Source organism: Triticum aestivum, chromosome 2D (genome assembly GCF_018294505.1).
Source record: "Triticum aestivum cultivar Chinese Spring chromosome 2D, IWGSC CS RefSeq v2.1, whole genome shotgun sequence".
In the NCBI taxonomy this organism is placed as follows: Eukaryota; Viridiplantae; Streptophyta; class Magnoliopsida; order Poales; family Poaceae; genus Triticum; species Triticum aestivum.
In genome coordinates, this window is record NC_057799.1 from 426,825,340 (window position 1) to 426,848,807 (window position 23,468).

Here is a 23,468-nt window from a genome sequence, read left to right on the forward strand (position 1 = left end):
GTCATTTTCAAAAAGCCACTGAAATGCCAAACATAGCTTTTGTGCCGCTATGGCAGCAAATAAGTGGTTTCTCGCTTGAGCACCTCATACGAGGCACCATTTTTTTTACACTATCACGACTGATGGGGCTTAGCAGGTTGCTTCCGCCCACAAAGCAAACCTATTTTAGGGGGCATATGCGGGGATTTTGTGCTGTCAAAGATTCATGAGATGGTTCATATGAGGTCTTATACGCAGATACTCTTTATTATGTTAAAAGAAAGCGTTCTTAGAAATTGTTGAATTTTCTCTTTGAAGGTTTGGATTCCACCTAAACACAAATTCTACGCTTGGATGGTTGGCAGTCTTGAATCATCTTTGGAGGAAGAACATGCTTAACTTTGTGGTTCGCGCAATGCCCCGGTGTACATTCCATGCAAATAGGAGCCGAAGCGTCACACAGTTACCCACCTTCAATTAATACAATTGTCGTTTCATTAGAACGGTTTTCTCCACGTGTGGTATTGGCTTGGCATGGTTATTAACCTACCTTTGACGTGAGCATGTGCGGGTTTGAACAAGCGCAAACATCATTAATTGCTGCTTGTATCCATTTTCGAGAAGAAGAAAAATCATTCATCGTCGTGTGCATGGTACATATAAGATATAACGGAACCTAGAAAAAGCTAGGGTTTCCATGACTATCCTTGTCTTATGGGAGAATATGAGGTGTTTCAAAACAGAAGTACTTGTCTGTCACATAGAAGATAAAGAACTCACGTCTAAATTTGGGGTAGCAGTCAACAATTTTCTATTTTACAAAAGAACCTTTGCATGTCATTTGCCCGAGGAGGTCAAATGAAAATTAAAGAGAATATTTTATCCAAGTGGGTGTCTGTGTTAGTGGCAAGTAGTGGGGGACTTTTTTGTGCATGAATTGTATGAATAATGATAGTCCCGGGGAAATGGAAAGGAAGGTGGTTAGAGAACCCCTTAGCAAAAAGGGTAGAATAAGATGGTGATTTTAAATTTAAGTTGCTAATTTGTAAGTGTTTACTCACAGGGACGCTGTATTGGTCAAGGAGTGGGGATTATTGCTTAAAGCACTTCACAAATACATTCAATGTGCTTCAAGAAAATCTATCGTAAATCCCTCCTAAGAAAGTTTTTTTTTGTTTTCTCAATGCCCCAGACCTACAGTGGTTCGAGACTTTGAGCTATGCTCGAAACTACCTAGATTTAACACTTGATAGCCTAGCAATTAGCCTAGAGATCCTTGGAGCTCCAGAACTCTATAGTGGCTTGGACCTCTGAATTGCCTAGGTTAGGTGTTGGACAACCCATAATTTATGGAGGGATTAGGACTCCCAGACCCTCGAAACTTTGAACTCAGGCTCTGAGATAGCATAGAGACATCCAAGGTTAGATTTCATGAAGACACATATGTATATGTCCTTATGTCCCCAATGGTAGGAAGATTCTTCCACAAAGACTCAAGCTCCCATCTAAGTGAGGAGAAGAAAAATTTGCGCAGATCGGGCAAAACTTTGATCCCCATTGTAGTTCTTGTGACGCCCCCGATTCAACCGTACACTGATCATACACGCAAACGTGTACGATCAAGATCAGGGACTCACGTGAAGATATCACAACACAACTCTAAACACAAATGAAAGTCATACAAGCTTCATATTACAAGCCAGGGGCCTCGAGGGCTTGAATACATAGCTCGATACATAAGCGAGTCAGCGGAAGCAACAATATCTGAGTACAGAGATAAGTTAAACAAGTTTTGCCTTAAGAAGGCTATCACAAACATCAACGATCGAAGAGGCAAGGCCTCCTGCCTGGGACCTCCTAACTACTCCTAGTCGTCAGCGGGCTCCACGTAGTAGTAGCCACCCTCGGGGTAGTAGTCATAGTCGGCGGGGGTGGCATCTGACTCCTGGGGTCCACCATCTGGTTGCAACAACCAGAAAGAAGAAAGAAGGGGGGAAAGGAGGAGCAAAGCAACCGTGAGTACTCATCCAAAGTACTCACAAGCATCAGATCTAAACTAGTATGCATTGGTATCAAATGGAAGAGTTGTACTGTGGACTGAACTGCAGAATGCCAGAATAGAGGGGAAGGCCTAGCCTATCGAAGACTAGCATCTTCAAGCAGCTCCAAGCATCTTGCAGCATGTAGAAGAGTAAAGAATAGCATTTTAATATTAACAAGCATGTTATAGTAATAAAGCCCAGAGATCCTTCCTCGACTCCCTGCGAGAAAGCAATCCCGGAGCCACATATCCATCACATATCAAGTATCCATTTCTAGTTGTATAAGATCAGGATATAAGTCCGAACGTCCATTACCATGGACACGGTATTCGAATATATATCTTCCCTGCAGGGGTGCACCACGTTTTCCAACACGCTCGATCACTCTGGCCGGACACACCTTTCTGGGGTCAATGCCCAGCCTCGGAAGATCAACACGTCGTAGCCCTACCTAGGCTCAGCAGATAGGTCCCCACCGGTCTACATCCTAAGCACTCCGGGGTCTGGGCCCATCGCCCGTTGCACTCCGGGTCGTTGCGCGCAGGGCGGGTCCAGGCTCCACCACTACAGGATGGTGCCGGCCCAGCCGTGCCGCAATGCTGAACTGGACGTCAGACAAAGCTTCGGCTGATACTGTGACGTCAAGGCCCATAACTATTCTCGCGTGGTGGTTAGTGCGTAAAGGCCAAAGGCCAATTCAGATCAAATACCCAAACATGTTAGTGCATTATTAAAAGAAGTGACGGCTGTCGGGACAAGTCCGGAGCTATCACCCCTCCTGGGTGATACCGCTAAACAGCCAGCCGCCACCGTCACATCGCACGGGTGCTCTCCGGGCCCGCCCGACTTTCACCAATGTCTCAAGTAAAGTCAAGGTAACCGTGTGTCCAAACATCAAGGGGAAAACCCGAGGAATCACCCCCCCCCCCCCCCCCCCCCCCCCCCCCCCCCGTGGATTCCACTTGATGTAATCATCAAGGTGAACATAAGAGGAACCACCCTCAAGGTTCACACTTGAGGTGTTGCACGTCAGAGCCGTATCGGAATGGTGAAGGAGGAAATCACCCTCATTGACCACGACCAAATAGCTACACTATAGAGATCTCATCAGGAGTGATGTATGAGGTTCCACCCTCAGCACTCGATGGTAACTCTGCAGAGTTGAGCAACAAAAAGGGGCGTGATGTGATGTGAGGTGTCGGGCTCTGGTTGTCGATCACGTTGATCGAGTCGTCGATGATGAAGCAGGGGCAACAAGGACAAGGTGGGGGGTCACTGATGGATCACTAACCAACCTATACCAAGCAGTTTAGGATAAGCAGGCAGGTAACAATAAGCAGGTTACAAAAGCAGGCTATGCATCGAAATAGGAGCAAACAATAACAGTAGCAAAATCTAATGCAAGCATGAGAGAATGGAATGGGCGATATCGGGATGATCAAAGGGGGGCTTGCCTGGAAGCTCAGCTGAAAGGGAAGAAGGGTCGTCGTCAACGTAGACGATCACAGGGGCATCAGCAGCGGTCTCGGAGTCTACCGGAGAAAAGAGGGGGAAGAAATAGTAAATACAAAGCACACAGATGCAATATTAAGCATGACATGACGGTATACGGTGCTACGGGTGTTCTAACGCAGTGTTACACGATACCGGCGAAGGGGGAAAACGTCCGGGAATGTTTTCCCGGAGTTAGGCATTTTCGCACAAATGAATCGGAGGGGAAAGGTTGCATGTTTGCTATGCTAGGGACGTGTGGCGGATGAACGGACCGCGTATTCGGATTCGTCTCGTCGTTCTAAGCAACTTTCATGTAGAAAACATTTTCATCTGAGTTACGGTTTTTTTTCTATGATTTTTCAAAGTTTAAACAATATTCTGAAATTACTATTAATTCGAAATTAAATAACAAATTGCTACGGGTACCCAGCTCTGCGTACACAAAAGCGTACTAGAGGCTGACAGGTGGGCCAGGGGTCCCAGTTGACCAGTCAATGTTTGACTGGTCAACAGGGGGTGGGGCCCCCTGTCATCTACTCATTTAACTAACTAGAGATTAATTAAGCTAGCTAATTAGTTAGTTTAACTAAACCAATTTAATTAAGTCAATTAATTGATTAATTAACTAATTATTTATTTACTTATTATTATTATTTTAACATATTATATATATATATATTAGAGGCCAGGGCAACAGGGGCCCGCTCGAAGTGGCATTAGGCCAGCGGGGCGGGTCAACGGCAGGCGCCCGCGACCAAGGCCACCAGGGGCGTTGGCCACGGCAACGGCCGGAGGGGCCGCGGCCACGGCGAGGTCGGCCGGGCTGTGAGCGGCGACGGCGAGGTGACCGAGCGGCGGGCGGGGCCGGCAGCGAGCCGGCGCGGGCGCCGGACGGGCAGGGTGCGAGGCCGGGTGCGTGGGTGCGGGCAAACCCGCCTGGGCGACGGGAGCCCGCCAGAAGGGCACGACGGCGCCGGTGGGCGCCGACCACGGCGGCAGCAGTGGCGCGCGGTGCGGCGGCCAGCGGCAGGAGGCGAGGGCAAGCGTGTGGGGCTGCAGAGGAAGAGGCGGGCGAGCGCGGACGGCGCCGGCGGAGGGGCACAGTCAGCAGGCACGGGCGTGGACGGGGGAAGGCGAGGCGAGCGGCCGGTGGGGTACGGCGTGCGCGGGCTTACGCAGAGGCGCGACCAAGGCGCGTCGAGCATGGCGGCAGCACGGCAGGGGCGCGGTGAGCTTAGCTCCGGCCACAGCGGGGGGAGCTGGGGAGGGGCTGCGGGCGTGAGGGAGAAGAGGGCGGCGGGCGGTCGGTGGAGCGGGAGGCTGCGGCTGTGCGGGGCTGCGCGGTGGAGGAAGTCTAGGCGCGGCCAGGGCGCTCCCGTGGTCACCAGCCAGTGCAGCGGGGAGCGGGGTGAGGCCAGGGCGAGGCGCGGTGGGACGAGCAAGGCGAGGCTGTGGCGACTAGATCGAGTAACAGGGAGAGAGAGGAAACGGAGGAGGGGCCGCGCGGCTCACCGGGAGCCCATAGTTGTGCAAAGCGTGCTCGAGGGAGGCTCGGTGTGGCCGGTTGTGGAGAGCGACGACGGCGATGGCGACAGTGAGGACGACAGCGATGGGTGCCCTCGGGCGCCAAAGGCGACGACGGCGAACGGGGCCGAGGGGGCGGATCCAAGGAGAGGGGGAGGAGTAGCTAGGGTTCGCGCCGGGGAGGGGCGCCGGCCTTATTTGTAGGCGGGGGCTCGCCGGCGGATGGCCGCCACGGCGTCGATCGGTGCCGTGGCGGGCATCGGGCATGCCCACAATCCCCCCGTGAACAGGGAGGGAGGGGTAGCGGGGGAAGTGGGCCGGCCTGCTAGGTAGGTGGGCCTGATGACCCAAGGGAGGGGAGGCTTTGTTTTATTTCTATTGTTTTGCTTTTATTTTTGTTTAACTTTTCTGTTTAATTACTTTACTTAATTCTCTCAAAATTTTAGTCTAATAAAACTATGAGACCAACACCTAAATTAGTGTTATAGTTTAACCCTATGCCACAAAAAGTTTCACCCACATTTAAAATAGTTTAACACTTTATAAATTATGAAAGGCATTTAATTAATTATTAAAGCAACTGTTTTAATTAATTTTTAGCACTAAACTATTTTATAAAAACTTTGTTCCTTCACCAGTAATACTTATGAATTATTTGCCACAGTCTGTACATTTTAGTTCCGACATTATGAAAACTTTAATTTTTTTATTTTAATTTAAATTTGAATTCGGACCGGATTCGAACCAACGCGAGTTTAACAACAGTAACAGTGATGATGTGGCATCATTAGCAGAGAATTACTGTAGCTTAATTATCCGGGCGTTACAGTTCTTCACCAGGCTTGTTACTAATGAAGTTGTGGGGACTCCTAGATGTCTTAGTCGCTGGGGAACATCCAATCTTGTGGATTTTTCCCTAGATGTTTGTGAAGGTTGTAGAGCTCCTCAAGATCACCTTCTTATTGGATGAGCTCAAACATTCTGCTGAAGTTCAAGAAGAAGAAGTGTAGGCCTTCGTGGTGATGGGACTTGGTCTCCATGCCTCTCCGATGGATACGTAGAACCTTCCCTCCCTCTTCCACCAAGGATTTGAATTTCGTGTCTATATCATGTCTCTATGCGCTCTTGGTTGGTTATATTAGTTTTCCTTCTACAATGGCAACCCTAGCTTTACCTGGTGTGCTATTAGAATTGCTAGAATTCTCACACCATTTAGGGTTGTTCAACTAGACTAGCATTCTAGTGAACTCCTTAATTTATGCAATTTCACTAAACAAACAATTTTCGGTAAAACGGTAGTCGCATATTCACCCCTCCTTCTAGTTGACACTCTTAACTCTTCTGACAAAGAGTGCACAAAATCCATGGTTGTAGTAGTTAGTGATGTACTTGTCATGTTGTCTGATAAAAAATACACTCATGTTAGTGATTTACTTATCGAATTGCGTCACAATTTTTGCAAAAGTAGAACGGTAACTACTTATTATGCTTACTTACCGCAACTATGACAACGTAGTGATGAGATTGTCTACTAATAGTCGTGAACATGGCAGTGGTGTACTATAATGACTCATCGGCTTTCATGGTGTCTTGTTGTAAAATAGAATCGTAACTAGTGCATTACCGCTTGGTAACAAAAGAGTTCGAAAAATGTTTACTGAAACATACACTTGTTAAAAATCAATTGTGAATCGAGTAAATAGTTTGAGCTAGAGAACATTTTCATTTGCGAATAACATTTCAACTTATCTTTATAAAGATTCATTTGGCGGATTTGCTAATTGGCAGGTACGGTCACCACTCTCGCGCCTCCTTCACATGCGCACCAAATCTACCAATTTGACTTCTCATCTCACATGCCTTATCTCCCGCGCACACAACACTTCTTTCATCTCTCCAACACTTTGTTTGCCACCATGTAGACGGTGACAAACCAGCGAGACCCACCTCCAGTGTCTATATCACTCGTACCTTTTAATTTAAATTTTTGGAAGCTTGAAATTTCAATATTCCAAACCTTCATAATTTCTAAAAGTTTGAAATACTCCAAAAGTTCTAAACATTTGGAAGTTTCAAATGTAGAAATTCTTAGAAGTTCACAGTTTTTAAAGTTTGAATTTTCATAAAAATTGAAATTTTCTCAAAATTTTGAAATCTCAACATCTTGAAAGTTGTCCACAATATTTATTGGGAGCCATGGATGAGGGGTAAAGAGGTGGGGTTATCTGCATGCAGGAGGTAACGCAATTTTTGGATGCAGTTTTGGTTGGACATTGTTTACCTGGTCGAAACTTGGGAGAATATTAGTATAGAAGAGTCTAGAACAAATCAGAAGTATATTTATTGTGTGCATATTCTGCGTTGTATGTAATAAAATAAAATAAAATAAAATATCAATTCTTTAGGAAGAGAAAATATTGGGCAATTAAAGTACTTCCTCCGTTTCTTTTTACTCCGCACATAAGGTTTGTCTTAAGTCAAACGTTGTAAAGTTTGACCAGATTTGAAGTAAAAAATATCAACATCTACAATACTAAAGATATACAACATAAAAGTTTATTCCATGATGCATTTAATGGCATTGACTTGATATTGTGAATGTTAATATTTTTCCCTTTCTTCCCGTTTTTCTCGAACCTCTTGCTCAAGTGAGGCTTTCTTCGATACGCCCTCTTGGAAATATTTGAAAAGCAGTGGTGCCTTAGTCTGTTAACGAAACACTTTGCGACTATTTTATAAATGACATTCCAAAGACTAATAGTTTGAGTATTATACAAATTACTTCCCGCATAAAAGAATTTATATTCGAAAGGGGTATTTTCATCCATGAGTAATGATTTCCTCAAGTGAAAAGGCCAAATGCAGAAGGTGAAGCAGAGAGAGCCCAAACCAACCAAACGAAACCGCCGTGGTTACGACGCCATAAATGAGCGCTTAGCTTATTTGGTACTCCTTCAGTGAGCAGCTAGGAACATGCTACTACTGGCGTAGTAGTGCTTAATCACTCATAATTTCTTTCTTTGTCTTGGTCCTTGAACGAAGCAGCGAGAAAGGATGGGAACAGGAAACGCCGGGTCAGAGCACAGAGCTGCCTGTATTTCCTCCGGGTTTCGCTTAGACTAGTCACAATGGATAGTAACATAGAGTAGTAACATGCTCATACATGCCCATATTACTACCTCTATAGTGGAAAGTAACATATGTGTGGTAACATGCAACACTTCATTTATTAGGCTATAGACTCATCTTGCCTTGGTATGTGTGATGCTACTCATACTAGTAGTAACTAGCTATATTATCACATGCCTCTCTTTCTTCATTTATTACTACCACATCATCAATTTCATCTAGATATGCATGGTGTTACTATCTATGTTACTCCCACTGTGAGTAGTCTTAGGAATCGCCGTTACGGGAGAAGACCAGAGATCCAGAGTTCAGCTCTGACCGCCCGGAGCAAAGTTTAGAAACTAATTACTACTGTACTCCGTAATGACTACATTGAAGACTCACTCAAAGTGCAGTCAAACCAGGGCCTTCCCGGCCCTGCTACTGAAGAAATGGAGACCTGGAGGAGGGAGCTTTTCTTCAGCGAAGGGCTCCGAAAGAAACTGCCGTAGATGCAAACAGCGGATATTTTACAGAGCACGCTGTAGTTCTTCAGACGTTACACTTACACATCAGGAACGTGCAGTCAAAACAACGCCCTTCCATCTTTTCAGGAGAGCAGAATGAAAGTAATTGTCGAACGGAACTGCCGGTGACACCACCCAGTAGATGCAAGCAGCCAATGAGCTTAGTCAGGCAAACCTAGATATACCATATATATTTATGCACACACATAATTTACAGCAGGACACGCGTAGTTTCACACGGGTTACACTTTCACAGCGTGGCAGCAGCTTCACCGTGCCGAGGTCAGACCTAACACGAGGCAAATCAATCGACTGAAATTTACATACATACAGACTAAAACAAGCGCTAACTAGTTAGCCATCATGTCGGCACGAGATCGCCGAAGCGGGCAGAGTCCTGGGCGAAGAACATCTTGAGGGAAAGGCACAGCATGATCAGCTGGAGGAGACCGAAGAGGCCGATTTTGAAGGTCTTGCTTTGCATCCTCAGGACCTCCGTCGTCACCGACAGCTCCTTCTCGTGGGCCTCTAGTCTGTCCACCTGCTCCTTCAGCATCACGATCTTCTTCTCCGTGTCTTGTAGCTTGAGCAACATCCTTGTGTCTTCCCCGGCGGAGAGCTTGTGCTCCTCCAAGGCAATCTGGTCCTCGGCCCGGGCTTGCCAGTTTTGCCTTGCTTTCACCATGACCAGACACTGAATCTCGGCTTCGATTTTGTCCTGAAGGTGGCTCTCAAGCTCGGTCTCCAACTCATCAACGTTGACGGGCTCCGTCTGCAGCGTTGGTGTATGTGCACTGTTGATAAGTGACTGGAGCTCGGATAATCTTGAATCCTTCTCTGTGATAGTATCTGACGCTTCTTTCAGTTTCAGTTCAAGACATTCCATCTTTTGATTCATCCCCAGTACATCAGCCCCTATATAAGGCAAACCTATGTTGCCATCATGTGAATCCTCAGCCACAAACTCCTTGCCAAGTTCTGACAATTTCAGCATCTCTGAAAAAGAACACAGGTAGAACAAACCACTTATTACAGGTAATTCAACAGAATCGTACACAATAGAGGCCAGAGGGATGAAAACCTAACCAGTATACATAGGAATAACACAGTTATAACCAAGGGTGATGGGAGTTAAATGATTCCTTATAACATGAAGTAGCCAAAAAAAAGAAAAACACTTCCGGAAGTGCATGCATTGATATCCACATAACACATAAACCTAGTTATGCTGTGAAGAGCTCGTTTACAAAATTATGTTATGACAAAAACCTTTCAATACTGTGCAAGGATTCTTAGCACGGTCGGAAATCTTCACGGCATGACGTTAAAAATAAAAATACCATGACATAACTGTTTAACAGTGTATTTATTTATTAACAGCACTCAATAAGACATAAATGTATTGCAAGGACTGGAGCTGTAACTAACTATTACCACATAAACCTGGATAAACTACCTATCGCCCTTAAATTAGCAGTCAATTGCCCAGTAAAGATCAACAGATTTCTTACGAAATCTGAAACATAGCAGCATCAGGTTGTAAGGGGCTATTGATACCGCTCAGCATAGGTTAAGTTCCAAAAGCAATTAAAGGTTGCAAGCACTTACCAACGTATAGTAAACCAAACAAGCTATCATAGTCTGTCAATGGTTCACAAGCACAGTGGGGAAAAGGTGCCTATTGATTACTAGTACTACACAGTAACATGAATAAGAAAGTGCATAGCATAACAAAGAAAAGAACATACCAGTTTCAAGATCTTCATTTTTCTTGAAGAATTTTTCAAGAACTTCTTGTGCTTTCTCAAGCGAAGAAGCTGATTCAGCAAGAGGATCCTCCTCTTGGGGCACCCAACTCCACTCATTTTCTTCATTTTGCTCTTCAGTTTCATCCAAATTTACAAAACCCCTTATCACATCCTCATCCCCTGCACTGAACTTTTTGTATGCTGACTGAACCTCCTCACTTTGCCGATCCTCACTTTGAGACCCATCATAACTCAGCGACATTGTTTGATGCCTGTTGTTGCTAAAAGCATCACCTGCATCAGATGCCATCAGGTAAGATTCACCGAAGGAAGCCTCTCCCCTGGTCCTAATAGCCCATCGACGTGTCTTGCAACCTACTCCACCCAAACCAAAATCCTTCACCCTAATCCTTTTCCCATTCCGATGTCCATCTATCATTGACCCCACTAAGCATTTGCTTGCAATAAAGCTGGGACTTAATGTCCTTTGGTCTAAATTCTTTGATACTATCCCTAATGAGTAGCCAGTGGCTAGCACCAAGAAATTGACATCCAGATCTAATGGATTGACTCTTAATTCCCTCCCCACTCTTCTCCACCTCCTCGGTCGACATGCTTTCCTTGGTGATGTGTGGACAAGATACTTTCCTTGTGATGGTAAGCATGGCAGAGCTAACTTACGCGCAACAGCATAGTGGTCGAAAGGCGACTTCGGAAGAAATCCACTTGGATTCTGCTCCCAAGCAGCACGATTCAAGCTAGAAGCAATTTTACCCTGTGTGCACTGCAATTCGGTTAAATTCCCCCCTCTAATCCCAATGAGAGAGGAATCTAGAAGCAACCTTGCAGGCTGCTGGCCAAAATCCCTGCCCCTAGTTGTAAAATCCAATTCATCCATCCTAATACCAGAATCCTAAACCTCAACTGGTCAATCCTACGCGAAAGAAGAAGAAGCTCAATTCGGCGGCAGGCAGCTAGATTTCTAGGGTTTGGCTATGATTCTCCTAACAAACACCCCAATTTATACGCCTGGTGGCAGCAAGACTATTTCGCACCCCGAGGAATCCGCAAGCGAGGCGGCAAATCCCAGAAACTACCACAGAAGCTGCCATCAGCGCCAAGAATGCGAATTCTTGGTGCGCACCAGGCGAAGTTTCCATGGAAAATCGCACCGAATTGGAGGAAGCGGGAGGGAAAATTACGTACCTTGCGCGACGAAGCTTCGTGGGGCGGGGATTCGGGTGCAGCGGCGGATGAGTGGAAACTAGGAACACCGGAATGGAGGCGGGCGGCGTATATATATGTAGAGGTATTCTTGGGGAATTTCCGTGAAGTGGCGGACAAGTCTGCGCGCGCTAGGAAGAAGGAGAGGAAAGCACGAAACGAAGAAAGGAGAAGGGATGTTTGTCCGGGAAGTTATCTTTCCTTTACTCTGGGAGAAGACGCAGGCGGCGTCAAGGGAGCGCCGACCGTCCGATCCCATTCAGGCCCTCTCTGATTCATACTCCCTCCGTTTCTAAATATTTGTCTTTCTAAAGATTTCAAATGGTCACCACATACGGATGTATATAGACATATTTTAGAGTGTAGATTCACTCATTTTGTTCCGTATGTAGTCATCATTTGAAACTTCTAGAAAGACAAATATTTAGGAACGGAGGGAGTAGTATTTGTGAAAGGCAGAAATAGAAAAAAAAATGCAGGAAAAGGATGCCATGTGCATGAAAGTTTGATTGAGGACAGGAAAACAGAGGAATTTTCACATGAGGTTGGAGTGGATGAAAATATTTCTGTGAAATCTAGAACAAATGAATCCTAAGGATTTTTTGTTTACGGATTGCATTCCTGCGAATCAAACAATGCACGTAGAAAAAAAATCCTTAGGATTCAATCCTTCAAAAATTCTTTTATAAATCCTTTGTATCAAAGAGGCCATCAATCTTTTATTTCAAAAGTGAGCACAATCCTATTTAATTTGTGATTTTGGCATGTTCTAATGGCCACCAAAAAATTCTCTCCATGCATAATAATGTTTCCTATGTATATGCAACTTGTTTCTCTTTTAAACAGTCACCATGGAAAGATTGTCCACCTGAATATATTTCAAAAGAAATTGATCTTATTTATAAGGAAAACCACATCAAAAACAAAATAAAGTGGTCCATTTAAGGATGAGTCATGGATCCGGCTCAATGGTCCAGTAGTGATTGGCCTCATATCCCATTGGATAACATGATCTGACCCATTTTCTAATACTATATTTGCATAAAGTAGGGAGTAATAATACAATAATATCTTTTCAAATAGCATTATTTAGTGGTAGAACTTTTTAGCATGATGTTTAGATGTTATTTGTTCAAAGGAAAACAAGGCATATATGCTCATTTCTATCATCAAAGCGTTAGCATCACAAGTTAGTATATTTGTAATTCTAGAACAAATGGAATTTTGGTAAGTACCTAATTTTTTCCAATAAACACAAGGCTAAGGATCCCTTTCAAAGGCATATGCTATGGTAACGACATAATACAACCTTCGACAACCAAATTTGGGTTGACCCGGTTGTCTCGATGGACCAGTGGTGGTCGGCTCACCTGTCCTATTTGCATATGAGGCCGACCCAGAATACCCTTTTTTGCGAGAAACTTCCAATCTATTCATCTTCAATTATGGCAGTAGAAAGAGCAACAAAGGTAATAAAAATTACAACCATGTCTGTGGAACACCTAGCGACGACTACACGCACTGGAATGAGCCAAAGGCGTGCCACCATCGTCGCCCCCTCCCTCACCATAGCTGGGCAAACTTTGTTCTAGTAGACAGCCGAGAAGTCGTCAATGCTAAGGCCCCATAGGACCGGCGCCCCAGAGTAGCAACCATCGCCAATGAAGAAAGTCGTAGATCAGAAGGATCAAACCTATAAACACCCGAACGAAGACGGACGAAGGCCGGATCCAAACATATCCACCCAAGACCAGCATCGACCGAATCCCGCGAGATCACGGAGACACACCTCTACATGCCCTCCGACGACGCTAGACGCACCATCGGGAAGGGGATAGAACGTGGGAGACATTATTCCTACTAAGAGACATCGCCGCCGCCACACAGCCCCAACCAAGACGTTGAACCTAGCAAGAACAAGAATGGGATCCCTCCCGCCTGCCGAGAGGGGGGACGAGATCCTCCGTGCCTCCATGGCCTAGGAGCCATCGAATATGGGGCGGGCCAGCGGCGGCGCTGATGGGAGGAGAAAAGCTTTTCTTGTGGAGGAGGAAAGAGATACCCGGGGTCAAGGATATGCAAGAACTGACATTGACCCAGAATACCCATTGTCGTTGAAATTTTGGCCAGACCAATGTCCCAATGGGTATTGTCGGCCCATTCCCATTAGCGTTGGAATGAGAAGATGCAAGATCCACCCTCCCACCCAAATGAGTGCACTCTATGCGATTGATGTAAAAAGGGTTTCTCCTTGCTTTATATTATAAAGCAACGACCACAGAAGAAAGTTACGGTAGCAAGGCTCCGACAACCGGACCAAACATGGACACACACACACACACACACACACATGAACGAGTTACATAAGCCTTAATGGGGGAGCAACACAACAAGCCCCAAAATCAAACATCAATCTCTCAAGATCTGATCTTCACTGCATGACTTCCTCACAGATGGAGGAGGCAATTAAGCTGTTCACGAGGTCGCTGACTCCTTGCAGGGTTGGTTGGTGTGTGTTGGGAGCTAAGGCTCCCTCTTGCACAAGCTCCCGTGGCTGAGTCTCCTGTTGGCTTCATGGATGAGGTGGGTGCGGATCTCTTTGGTAGCTTCTCGCCCCGTGTTGGGTCTAGTTTAATGCCCCTTGTGTTGTAGGACTCCGAGGGTGAAGCCTCCGATGAGGTTGTGTCTCCGATGCTGCAGATCATGCCCGAGCTACAGGTGCTGTGTGGGGAACCTGTTTCGCCTGTGTCAATGGAGCAACTCAAGTTAGGCTCTCTCCAGGCTTCAGAGGTGGACCAGGTGTCCTCACCACCCCTCGTGGAGCCTTGTCAGGCTTTGGAGGTGGACCTGTCCTTTTCAGTGGTCAGACAACCTACCTCTCGGCGTCATGGAGCGCGGAGTTTTAGATGTTGCTGCCCTTCCCTCGTCTGCGACCATCGGGCAGGTGATGCCTATGAGTGGCATGACCATTGAGCCACTTGTGTTGGCACCTACTCCAAATCCAAATCCTCTTTTCGCGAAGAAACTTTGTGATTTGCTAACCATTGTGGAGGTTGCTAGATCTGGTTTGGGCAGGTCAATTGCTTGCCACCTGACAGGGACGCCAGTAAGAGGCAAACAAAAGAAGGTGGGCAAAGGCAAAAAGTGATGCCAAAGGCAAGGTGTCTCGGCTGCTTGATGGATGATCTTCGGTCTCTCAGCTTGTCCTCTTGGTTTGGGTTGTCGTTGTGGGTTTGGAGGTGCTTGATGTCTTGTGTCGAGGTGTTCTCGTGGGGAGTCACTTGGTGTAGTAGTAGTGTGAGGGTTTGTGGAGGTTGTGTATTCGGAGAGTTTGGCGGGGCTGCCTGTGTGGTTGTGGGGTTTCATGCCGTGTGAGTAGTTTGCTCATGCTTCGTTTGTATTTGTTTTCATCTGGTTTTTCGTAAATTAACTGGGCAATTCTCTTCTTCTTAATTAATTGCTGAGGCAAAACTTTTGCCTCCGTTTCGAAAAGAAAATCTTTCAGCCGACTAGTTTGCGAAGAACGAAAGACAAACAATACAGGAGAGAAGAGTTCGCGTGTGAGCGCTTCCAACTCCAATGCTGCCAAATCAGATGCCACCCTACCGGCTTCAAATTCAGATTCAAATGTGGCTACTAACCATCAACGCCACAATAGTTTTGAAAAGAAAAAACCCATCGAGCTTGCATCTTGTCGAAACATCTCTACGAAATATAAAAAAGAATTGGACCCAACAGGGCCCATGTTTGTAGGGCTTGATTGCACATTCTGCAAATCTATTTCTCCAGCCTGGTGGCCTGTCTTCAGCCCGTAAGGCAAAGCTTAACCAGCCCAACACGGCTTCTCATTCTCCCACCCGCTCGCTACTAGCACTGCAAATAGGGTTTCCCTGTTTTCTCCCGGGGCGACCTGTCGCCGCCGTCGAGGTTTGCCTTCCCTGCCACCGACTTATGTTTCTGTTGCCCTACTGAGAGCGATCAAGGGGTGAACTTGGTTCCGCCGCCCGCTTTTGGTCAGGACAGGGACTCGGCGGATTTTAGGGTTTCCCAAAAACCCGATCTGTTCTTCATCGGGTTAGTGATCTACATGGCTGCTGATGGGGTTCCGGGCTCCTCTGGACTCAACGACATGGAGAAGATGATGATGGAACTAGGCCTCCAGGAAGAGGACCTGGATGACGTCGTCTTTGATGAGAAGGAAGCGCCGCCAGAGACACCACAGTGGGTAGCGCTGATCAAGGTCAACACCAACAATAGCTATAGTCAGATGTGGTTTTTCCGAAACATGCGCTCAGCTTGGGACGTAGCGCAGGAAGCAAAATTCAAGCCTCTCGAGGAGAATCTGTATTCTGTTCAGTTTACTTGCTTGGGAGATTGGGAACGAGTCATGCAAGAAGGGCCATGGAATTTCAGGGGGGATGCGGTGCTCATGGCACCGTATGATGGAATCTCGAAACCATCTACGATTAAACTGGAGACTATTGACATATGGATCCAAATTCATGATGTGCCAGACTTGTATGCTCACCTAGTCGGTCCTCTAGCAACCAAGGTGGGTGAAGTCCTGTTTGCTGAAGCTCCGTCCCATGATTTCACAGGGAATTTCTACCGTGTTTGGGTGCGCATCAATGTCCACAAACCACTCAGAAACGCAGTATCAATGATCAGAGAAGGACAGAGACATATCTAGAAAGTAAAATATGAGAGGTTGCCCGACTGGTGTGTTGTATGTGGGATGCTGGGACACCTCTATAAAGAGCATGGTAATGGAGTTCATCCTTCCTCTGTGCTAGTCTTCAAAGAACTCCGGGCCGTTTGGTTCATGAACAACAGAAGGGGCCCTGGCGAGGGAAGGGGACGTCGTGGTGGACGCCGTGGAGGCCGCTCTGGTGGCAGATCAAGAAGTGTGCTGGAGAGAGAGCCGAATAGCACTTATGAAGAAACAACAGGCCGGGCAGACAAGACGGATGTGGACATGTTTGATCCCAGCAGGAAAAGGATGAACCCTGCTTTCGTTAATGAGACCGACAAATCGGTTGGGCAAGTAGTGAAGGCGCTGACTAATAACAGCACGACGGTGACCGGGCTGGAGCTCGCTGTTGTGCACCAGAGTTCTACTCCGATGAGCCCTCCACCGAAGAGGGAGGCAAAGAGAAACAAAACCGAAGAGGATGGCAAGACCGACAATCTGATGGCAAAGAAGAACTTGGCGGGCTCCCTGGAGGAGCGCCGCCGGGCCCAATGAGTGTGTTAAGCTGGAACTGTCGTGGCGCGGGCAACGCTACGACAGTTCGCGAACTCCGCACTTTAGCGGAGACTTTTGTCCCTACCCTTCTATGCATTGTAGAAACACAAATTGATAGAGTAAGGGTAGAGAATCTAGCTGCTACTATTGGTTATGACAATGGCTACGTGATACATCTCCAACGTATCTATAATTTTTTATTGTTCCATGCTATATTATATTCTGTTTTGGATGCTTAATGGGCTTTATTATACACTTTTATATTATTTTTGGGACTAACCTATTAACCGGAGGCCCAACCCAAATTGCTCTTTTTTGCCTATTTCAGTGTTTCGCAGAAAAAGAATATCAAACGGAGTCCAAACGGAATGAAACCTTCGGGAACATGATTTTCGGAACAAACGTGATCCAGAGGACTTGGAGTCTACGTCAAGAAATCAACCAGGAGAGCACGAGGCAGGGGGCGCGCCCTCCACCCTCATGGGGCCCACGTTGCTCCACCGACGTACTTCTTCCTCCTATATATACCTACGTACCCCCAAACTATCAGATATGGAGCCAAAAACCTATTTCCACCGCCGCAACCTTCTGTACCCGTGAGATCCCATCTTGGGGCCTTTTCCGGCGCTCCGCCGTAGGGGGCATTGATCACGGAGGGCTTCTACATCAACACCATAGCCTCTTCGATGATGTGTGAGTAGTTTACCTCAGACCTTTGGGTCCATAGTTATTAGCTAGATGGCTTCTTCTCTCTCTTTGGATCTCAATACAAAGTTCTCCATGATTCTCGTGGAGATCTATTCGATGTAATCTTCTTTTGCGGTGTGTTTGTTGAGACCGATGAATTGTGGGTTTATGATCAAGATTATCTATGAACAATATTTGAATCTTCTCTGAATTCTTTTATGTATGATTAGTTATCTTTGCAACTATCTTCGAATTATCAGTTTGGTTTGGCCTACTAGATTGATCTTTCTTGCAATGGGAGAAGTGCTTAGCTTTGGGTTCAATCTTGCGGTGTCCTTTCCCAGTGACAGCAGGGGCAGCAAGGCACGTATTGTATTGTTGCCATCGAGGATAAAAGGATGGGGTTTATATCATATTGCATGAGTTTATCCCTCTACATCATGTCATCTTACTTAAAGCATTACTCTGTTCTTATGAACTTAATACTCTAGATGCATGCTGGATAGCGGTCGATGTGTGGAGTAATAGTAGTAGATGCAGGCAGGAGTCGGTCTACTTGTCACGAACGTGATGCCTATATACATGATCATACCTAGATATTCTCATAACTATGCTCAATTCTATCAATTGCTCGACAGTAATTTGTTCACCCACCGTAATACTTATGCTCTTGAGAGAAGCCACTAGTGAAACCTATGGCCCCCAGGTCTATTTTCCATCATATTAATCTTCCAACACTTATTTATTTCTTTTGCCTTTTATTTTACTTTGCATCTTTATTTCTCTTTATCATAAAAATACCAAAAATATTATCTTATCATATCTATCAGATCTCACTCTCGTAAGTGACCGTTGAGGGATTGACAACCCCTTTATCGCGTTGGTTGCGAGGTTCTTATTTGTTTGTGTAGGTGTGAGGGACTCGTGCGTGATCTCCTATTAGATTGATACCTTGGTTCTCAAAACTGGGGGAAATACTTATGCTACTTTACTGCATCACCCTTTCCTCTTCAAGGGAAAACCAACGCAGTGCTCAAGAGGTAGCAAGAAGGATTTCTGGCGCTATTGCCGGGGAGATTCGCGCCAAGTCAAGTCAAGTCAAGTCAAGTCAAGACATACCAAGTACCCATCACAAACTCTTATCCCTCGCATTACATTATTTGCCATTTGCCTCTCGTTTTCCTCTCCCCCACTTCACCCATGCCGTTTTATTCGCCCTCTCTTTTCCGTTCGCCTCTTTTTCGCTTGCTTCTTGTTTGCTCGTGTGTTGGATTGCTTGTTTGTCACGATGGCTCAAGATAATACTAAATTGTGTGACTTTACCAATACCAACAACAATGATTTTCTTAGCACTCCGATTGCTCCTCTTACCGATACCGAATCTTGTGAAATTAATGCTGCTTTGTTGAATCTTGTTATGAAAGATCAATTCGCCGGCCTTCCTAGTGAAGATGTCGCTACCCATCTAAATAGCTTCATTGATTTGTGTGATATGCAAAAGAAGAAAGATGTGGACAATGATATTGTTAAATTGAAGCTATTTTCTTTTTCACTTAGAGATCATGCTAAAGTTTGGTTTTCGTCTTTGCCTAAAAACAGTATTGATTCATGGAATAAGTGCAAAGGTGCTTTTATCTCTAAGTATTTTCCTCCCGCTAAAATCATCTCTCTTAGAAACGATATTATGAATTTTAAGCAACTTGATCATGAACATGTTGCACAATCTTGGGAGAGAATGAAATTAATGATACGTAATTGCCCTACACATGGTTTGAATCTTTGGATGATTATACAAAAAATTTATGCCGGATTGAATTTTGCTTCTAGAAATCTTTTAGATTCGGTCGCGGGAGGCACTTTTATGGAAATCACTTTAGGAGAAGCTACTAAACTCCTAGATAATATTATGGTTAATTATTCTCAATGGCACACCGAAAGATCTACTAGTAAAAAAGTGCATGCGGTAGAAAAAATTAATGTTTTGAGTGGAAAGATGGATGAACTTATGAAATTATTTGCTACTAAGAGTGTTTCTTCTGATCCTAATGATATGCCTTTGTCTAGTTTGATTGAGAATAATAATGAATCTATGGATGTGAATTTTGTTGGTAGGAATAATTTTGGTAACAACGCGTATAGAGGAAACTTTAATCCTAGGCCGTATCCTAGTAATTCCTTTAATAATTATGGTAATTCCTACAACAACTCTTATGGAAATTTTAATAAGATGCCCTCTGAATTTGAGACTAGTGTTAAAGAATTTATAAATTCACAAAAGAATTTCAATGCTTTGCTTGAAGAAAAGTTGCCTAAGATTGATGAATTGGCTAGGAACGTTGATAGAATTTCTCTTGATGTTGATTCTTTAAAACTTAGATCTATTCCACCTAAGCATGATATCAATGAGTCTCTCAAATCCATGAGAATTTCCATTGATGAGTGCAAAGAAAGAACCGCTAGGATGCGTGCTAAGAAAGGTTGCTTTGTGAAAGCGTGTTCTTCTAGTTTTTATGAGAATAAAGATGAGATCTAAAAGTTATTGACGTGTCCCCTATTAAATCTTTGTTTTGCAATATGAATCTTGATAATGATGGGACTGAATATGATCCACCTTTACCTAGAAGGCGTTCCAAAAATTCGGAGTTTTTAGATCTTGATGCAAAAATTGATAAAAGTGGGATTGAAGAAGTTAAAACTTTAGATAGCAATGGACCCACTATTTTGGATTTCAAGGAATTTAATTATGATAATTGGTCTTTGATAGATTGTATTTCCTTGTTGCAATCTGTGCTAAATTCTCTGCATGCTTATAGTCAACATAAAGCTTTTACCAACCATATCGTTGATGCTTTAATGCAATCTTATGAAGAAAAACTTGAGTTGGAAGTTTCTATCCCTAGAAAACTTTATGATGAGTGGGAACCTACTATTAAAATTAAAATTAAAGATCATGAATGCTATGCCTTGTGTGATTTGGGTGCTAGTGTTTCCACGATTCCAAAAACTTTGTGTGATTTGTTAGGTTTCCGCGAATTTGATGATTCCTCTTTAAACTTACACCTTGCGGATTCCACTATTAAAAAACCTATGGGAAGAATTAATGATGTTCTTATTGTTGCAAATAGGAATTATGTGCCCGTAGATTTTATTGTTCTTGATATAGATCGCAATCCTTCATGTCCTATTATTCTTGGTAGACCTTTCCTTAGAACGATTGGTGCAATTATTGATATGAAGGAAGGGAATATTAGATTCCAATTTCCGTTAAGGAAAGGCATGAAACACTTCTCTAGAAAGAAAATAAAATTACCTTATGAATCTATTATTGGAGCCACTTATGGATTGCCTACCAAAGATGGCAATACCTAGATCTATCCTTCTTTTATGCCTAGCTAGGGGCGTTAAACGATAGCGCTTGTTGGGAGGCAACCCAATTTTATTTTAGTTTTTTGCTTTTTGCTTCTGTTTAGGAATAAATATTTGATCTAGCCTCTGGTTAGATTGGTTTTTATGTTTTGATTAGTGTTTGTGCCAAGTTAAACCTATAGGATCTTCTTGGATGATAGTTATTTGATCATTCTAAAAATTCCAGAAACTTTCTGTTCACGAAAATAATTGTTAAAAATCACCAGAACGTGATAAAATACTGATTCCAATTGATGCTGATCAATAAAAAATTCTAGACCGTCCTATTTTTGTAGAATTTTTGGAGTTCCATAAGTTTGCGTTAGTCACAGATTACTACAGACTGTTCTGTTTTTGACAGATTCTGTTTTTCGTGTGTTGTTTGCTTATTTTGATGAACCTATGGCTAATAAAATAGTTCATAAACCATAGAGAAGTTGGAATACAGTAGGTTTAACACCCATATAAATAAAGAATGAGTTCATTACAGTACCTTGTAGTGGTGTTTGTTTTCTTTCGCTAAGGGAGCTCACGAGATTTTCTGCTAAGTTTTGTGTTGTGAAGTTTTCAAGTTTTGGGTAAAAGATTTGATGGATTATGGAACAAGGAGTGGCAAGAGCCTAAGATTGGAGATGCCCATGGCACCCCAAGATAATCTAAGGACACCAAAAAGCCAAAGCTTGGGGATGCCCTGGAAGGCATCCCCTGTTTCGTCTACTTCCATCGGTAACTTTACTTGGAGCTATATTTTTATTCACCACATGATATGTGTTTTGCTTGGAGCGTCTTGAGTCTTTGTTTTTTTAGTTTATCACAATTATCCTTGCTGTACACACCTTTTGAGAGAGACACAGATGATTCGGAATTTATTAGAATACTCTATGTGCTTCACTTATATCTTTTGAGCTATATAGTTTTTCTCTAGTGCTTCACTTATATTTTTTAGAGCACGGTGGTGGATTTTTTTATAGAAACTATTGTTCTCTCACGCTTCACTTATATTATTTTGAGAGTCCTACAAAACAACATGGTAATTTGCTTAAATTGAGAAATTAGTCCTAAAGTAATAGGCATCCAAGATTAGTAAAAATTATCTTATGAGTGTGTTGAATACTATGAGAAGTTTGATGCTTGATAATTGTTTTGAGATATGAAGATGGTGATATTAGTCATGCTAGTTGAGTAGTTGTGAATTTGAGGAATACTTGTGTTAAAGTTTGTGATTCCCGTAGCATGTACGTATGGTGAACTGTTATGTGATGAAGTCGGAGCATGATTTATTTATTGATTGTCTTCCTTATGAGTGGCGGTCAGGGACGAGCGATGGTCTTTTCCTACCAATCTATCCCCCTAGGAGCATGCGCGTAATACTTTGCTTTGATAACTTGTAGATTTTTGCAATAAATATATGAGTTCTTTATGACTAATGTCGAGTCCATGGATTATACGCACTCTCTTCCTTCCACCATTGCTAGCCTCTCTAATACCGCACACTTTTCCCCGGTATCATACACCACCATATACCTTTCTTAAAACAGCCACCATACCTACCTATTATGGCATTTCCATAGCCATTCTGAGATATATTGCCATGCAACTTACCACCGTTCCGTTTACTATGACACGCTCCATCATTGTCATATTGCTTCGCATGATCATGTAGTTGACATCGTATTTGTGGCAAAGCCACCGTTCATAATTCTTTCATACATGTCACTCTTGATTCATTGCATATCCCGGTACACCGCCGAAGGCATTCACATAGAGTCATATGTTGTTCTAAGTATTGAGTTGTAAGTAAATAAAAGTGTGATGATCATCATTTTTAGAGAATTGTCCTAAGTGAGGAAAGGATGATGGAGACTATGATTCCCCCACAAGTCGGGATGAGACTCCGGACGAAAAATAAAAAAAATAAGAAAGAGGCCATAAAAAAGAGAAAAGGCCCAAAAAAAAATGAGAGAAAAAGAGAGAAGGGACAATGTTACTATCCTTTTACCACACTTGTGCTTCAAAGTAGCACCATGATCTTCATGATAGAGAGTCTCCTATGATATCACTTTCATATACTAGTGGGAATTTTTCATTATAGAACTTGGCTTGTATATTCCAATGATGGGCTTCCTCAAAATGCCCTAGGTCTTCGTGAGCAAGCGAGTTGGATGCACACCCACTTAGTTTCTTTTGTTGAGCTTTCATATACTTATAGCTCTAGTGCATCTGTTGCATGGCAATCCCTACTCACTCACATTGATATCTATTAATGGGCATCTCCATAGCCCGTTGATACGCCTAGTTGATGTGAGACTATCTTCTCCTTTTTTGTCTTCTCCACAACCACCATTCTATTCCACATATAGTGCTATGTCCATGGCTCACGCTCATGTATTGCATGAAGATTGAAAAAGTTTGAGAACACCAAAAGTATGTAACAATTGCTTGGCTTGTCATCGGGGTTGTGCATGATTTAAATACTTTGTGTGGT

The 23,468-nt window shown here is 44.0% G+C and overlaps 1 protein-coding gene across 1 annotated transcript; it reads right to left on the reverse strand.

Moving 5' to 3' along the window:
- Positions 1–8,835: 8,835 nt before the first annotated feature.
- Positions 8,836–11,858, reverse strand: LOC123053597 (uncharacterized). The gene is made up of 3 exons (XM_044477072.1): positions 11,629–11,858; positions 10,423–10,716; positions 8,836–9,670 (listed from the first exon to the last, which is right to left on the reverse strand). Exons 2-3 carry the CDS (start codon positions 10,682–10,684, stop codon positions 9,036–9,038), a joined length of 897 nt encoding a protein of 298 aa, XP_044333007.1. The 5' UTR covers positions 10,685–10,716; positions 11,629–11,858; the 3' UTR covers positions 8,836–9,035.
- Positions 11,859–23,468: the final 11,610 nt, after the last annotated feature.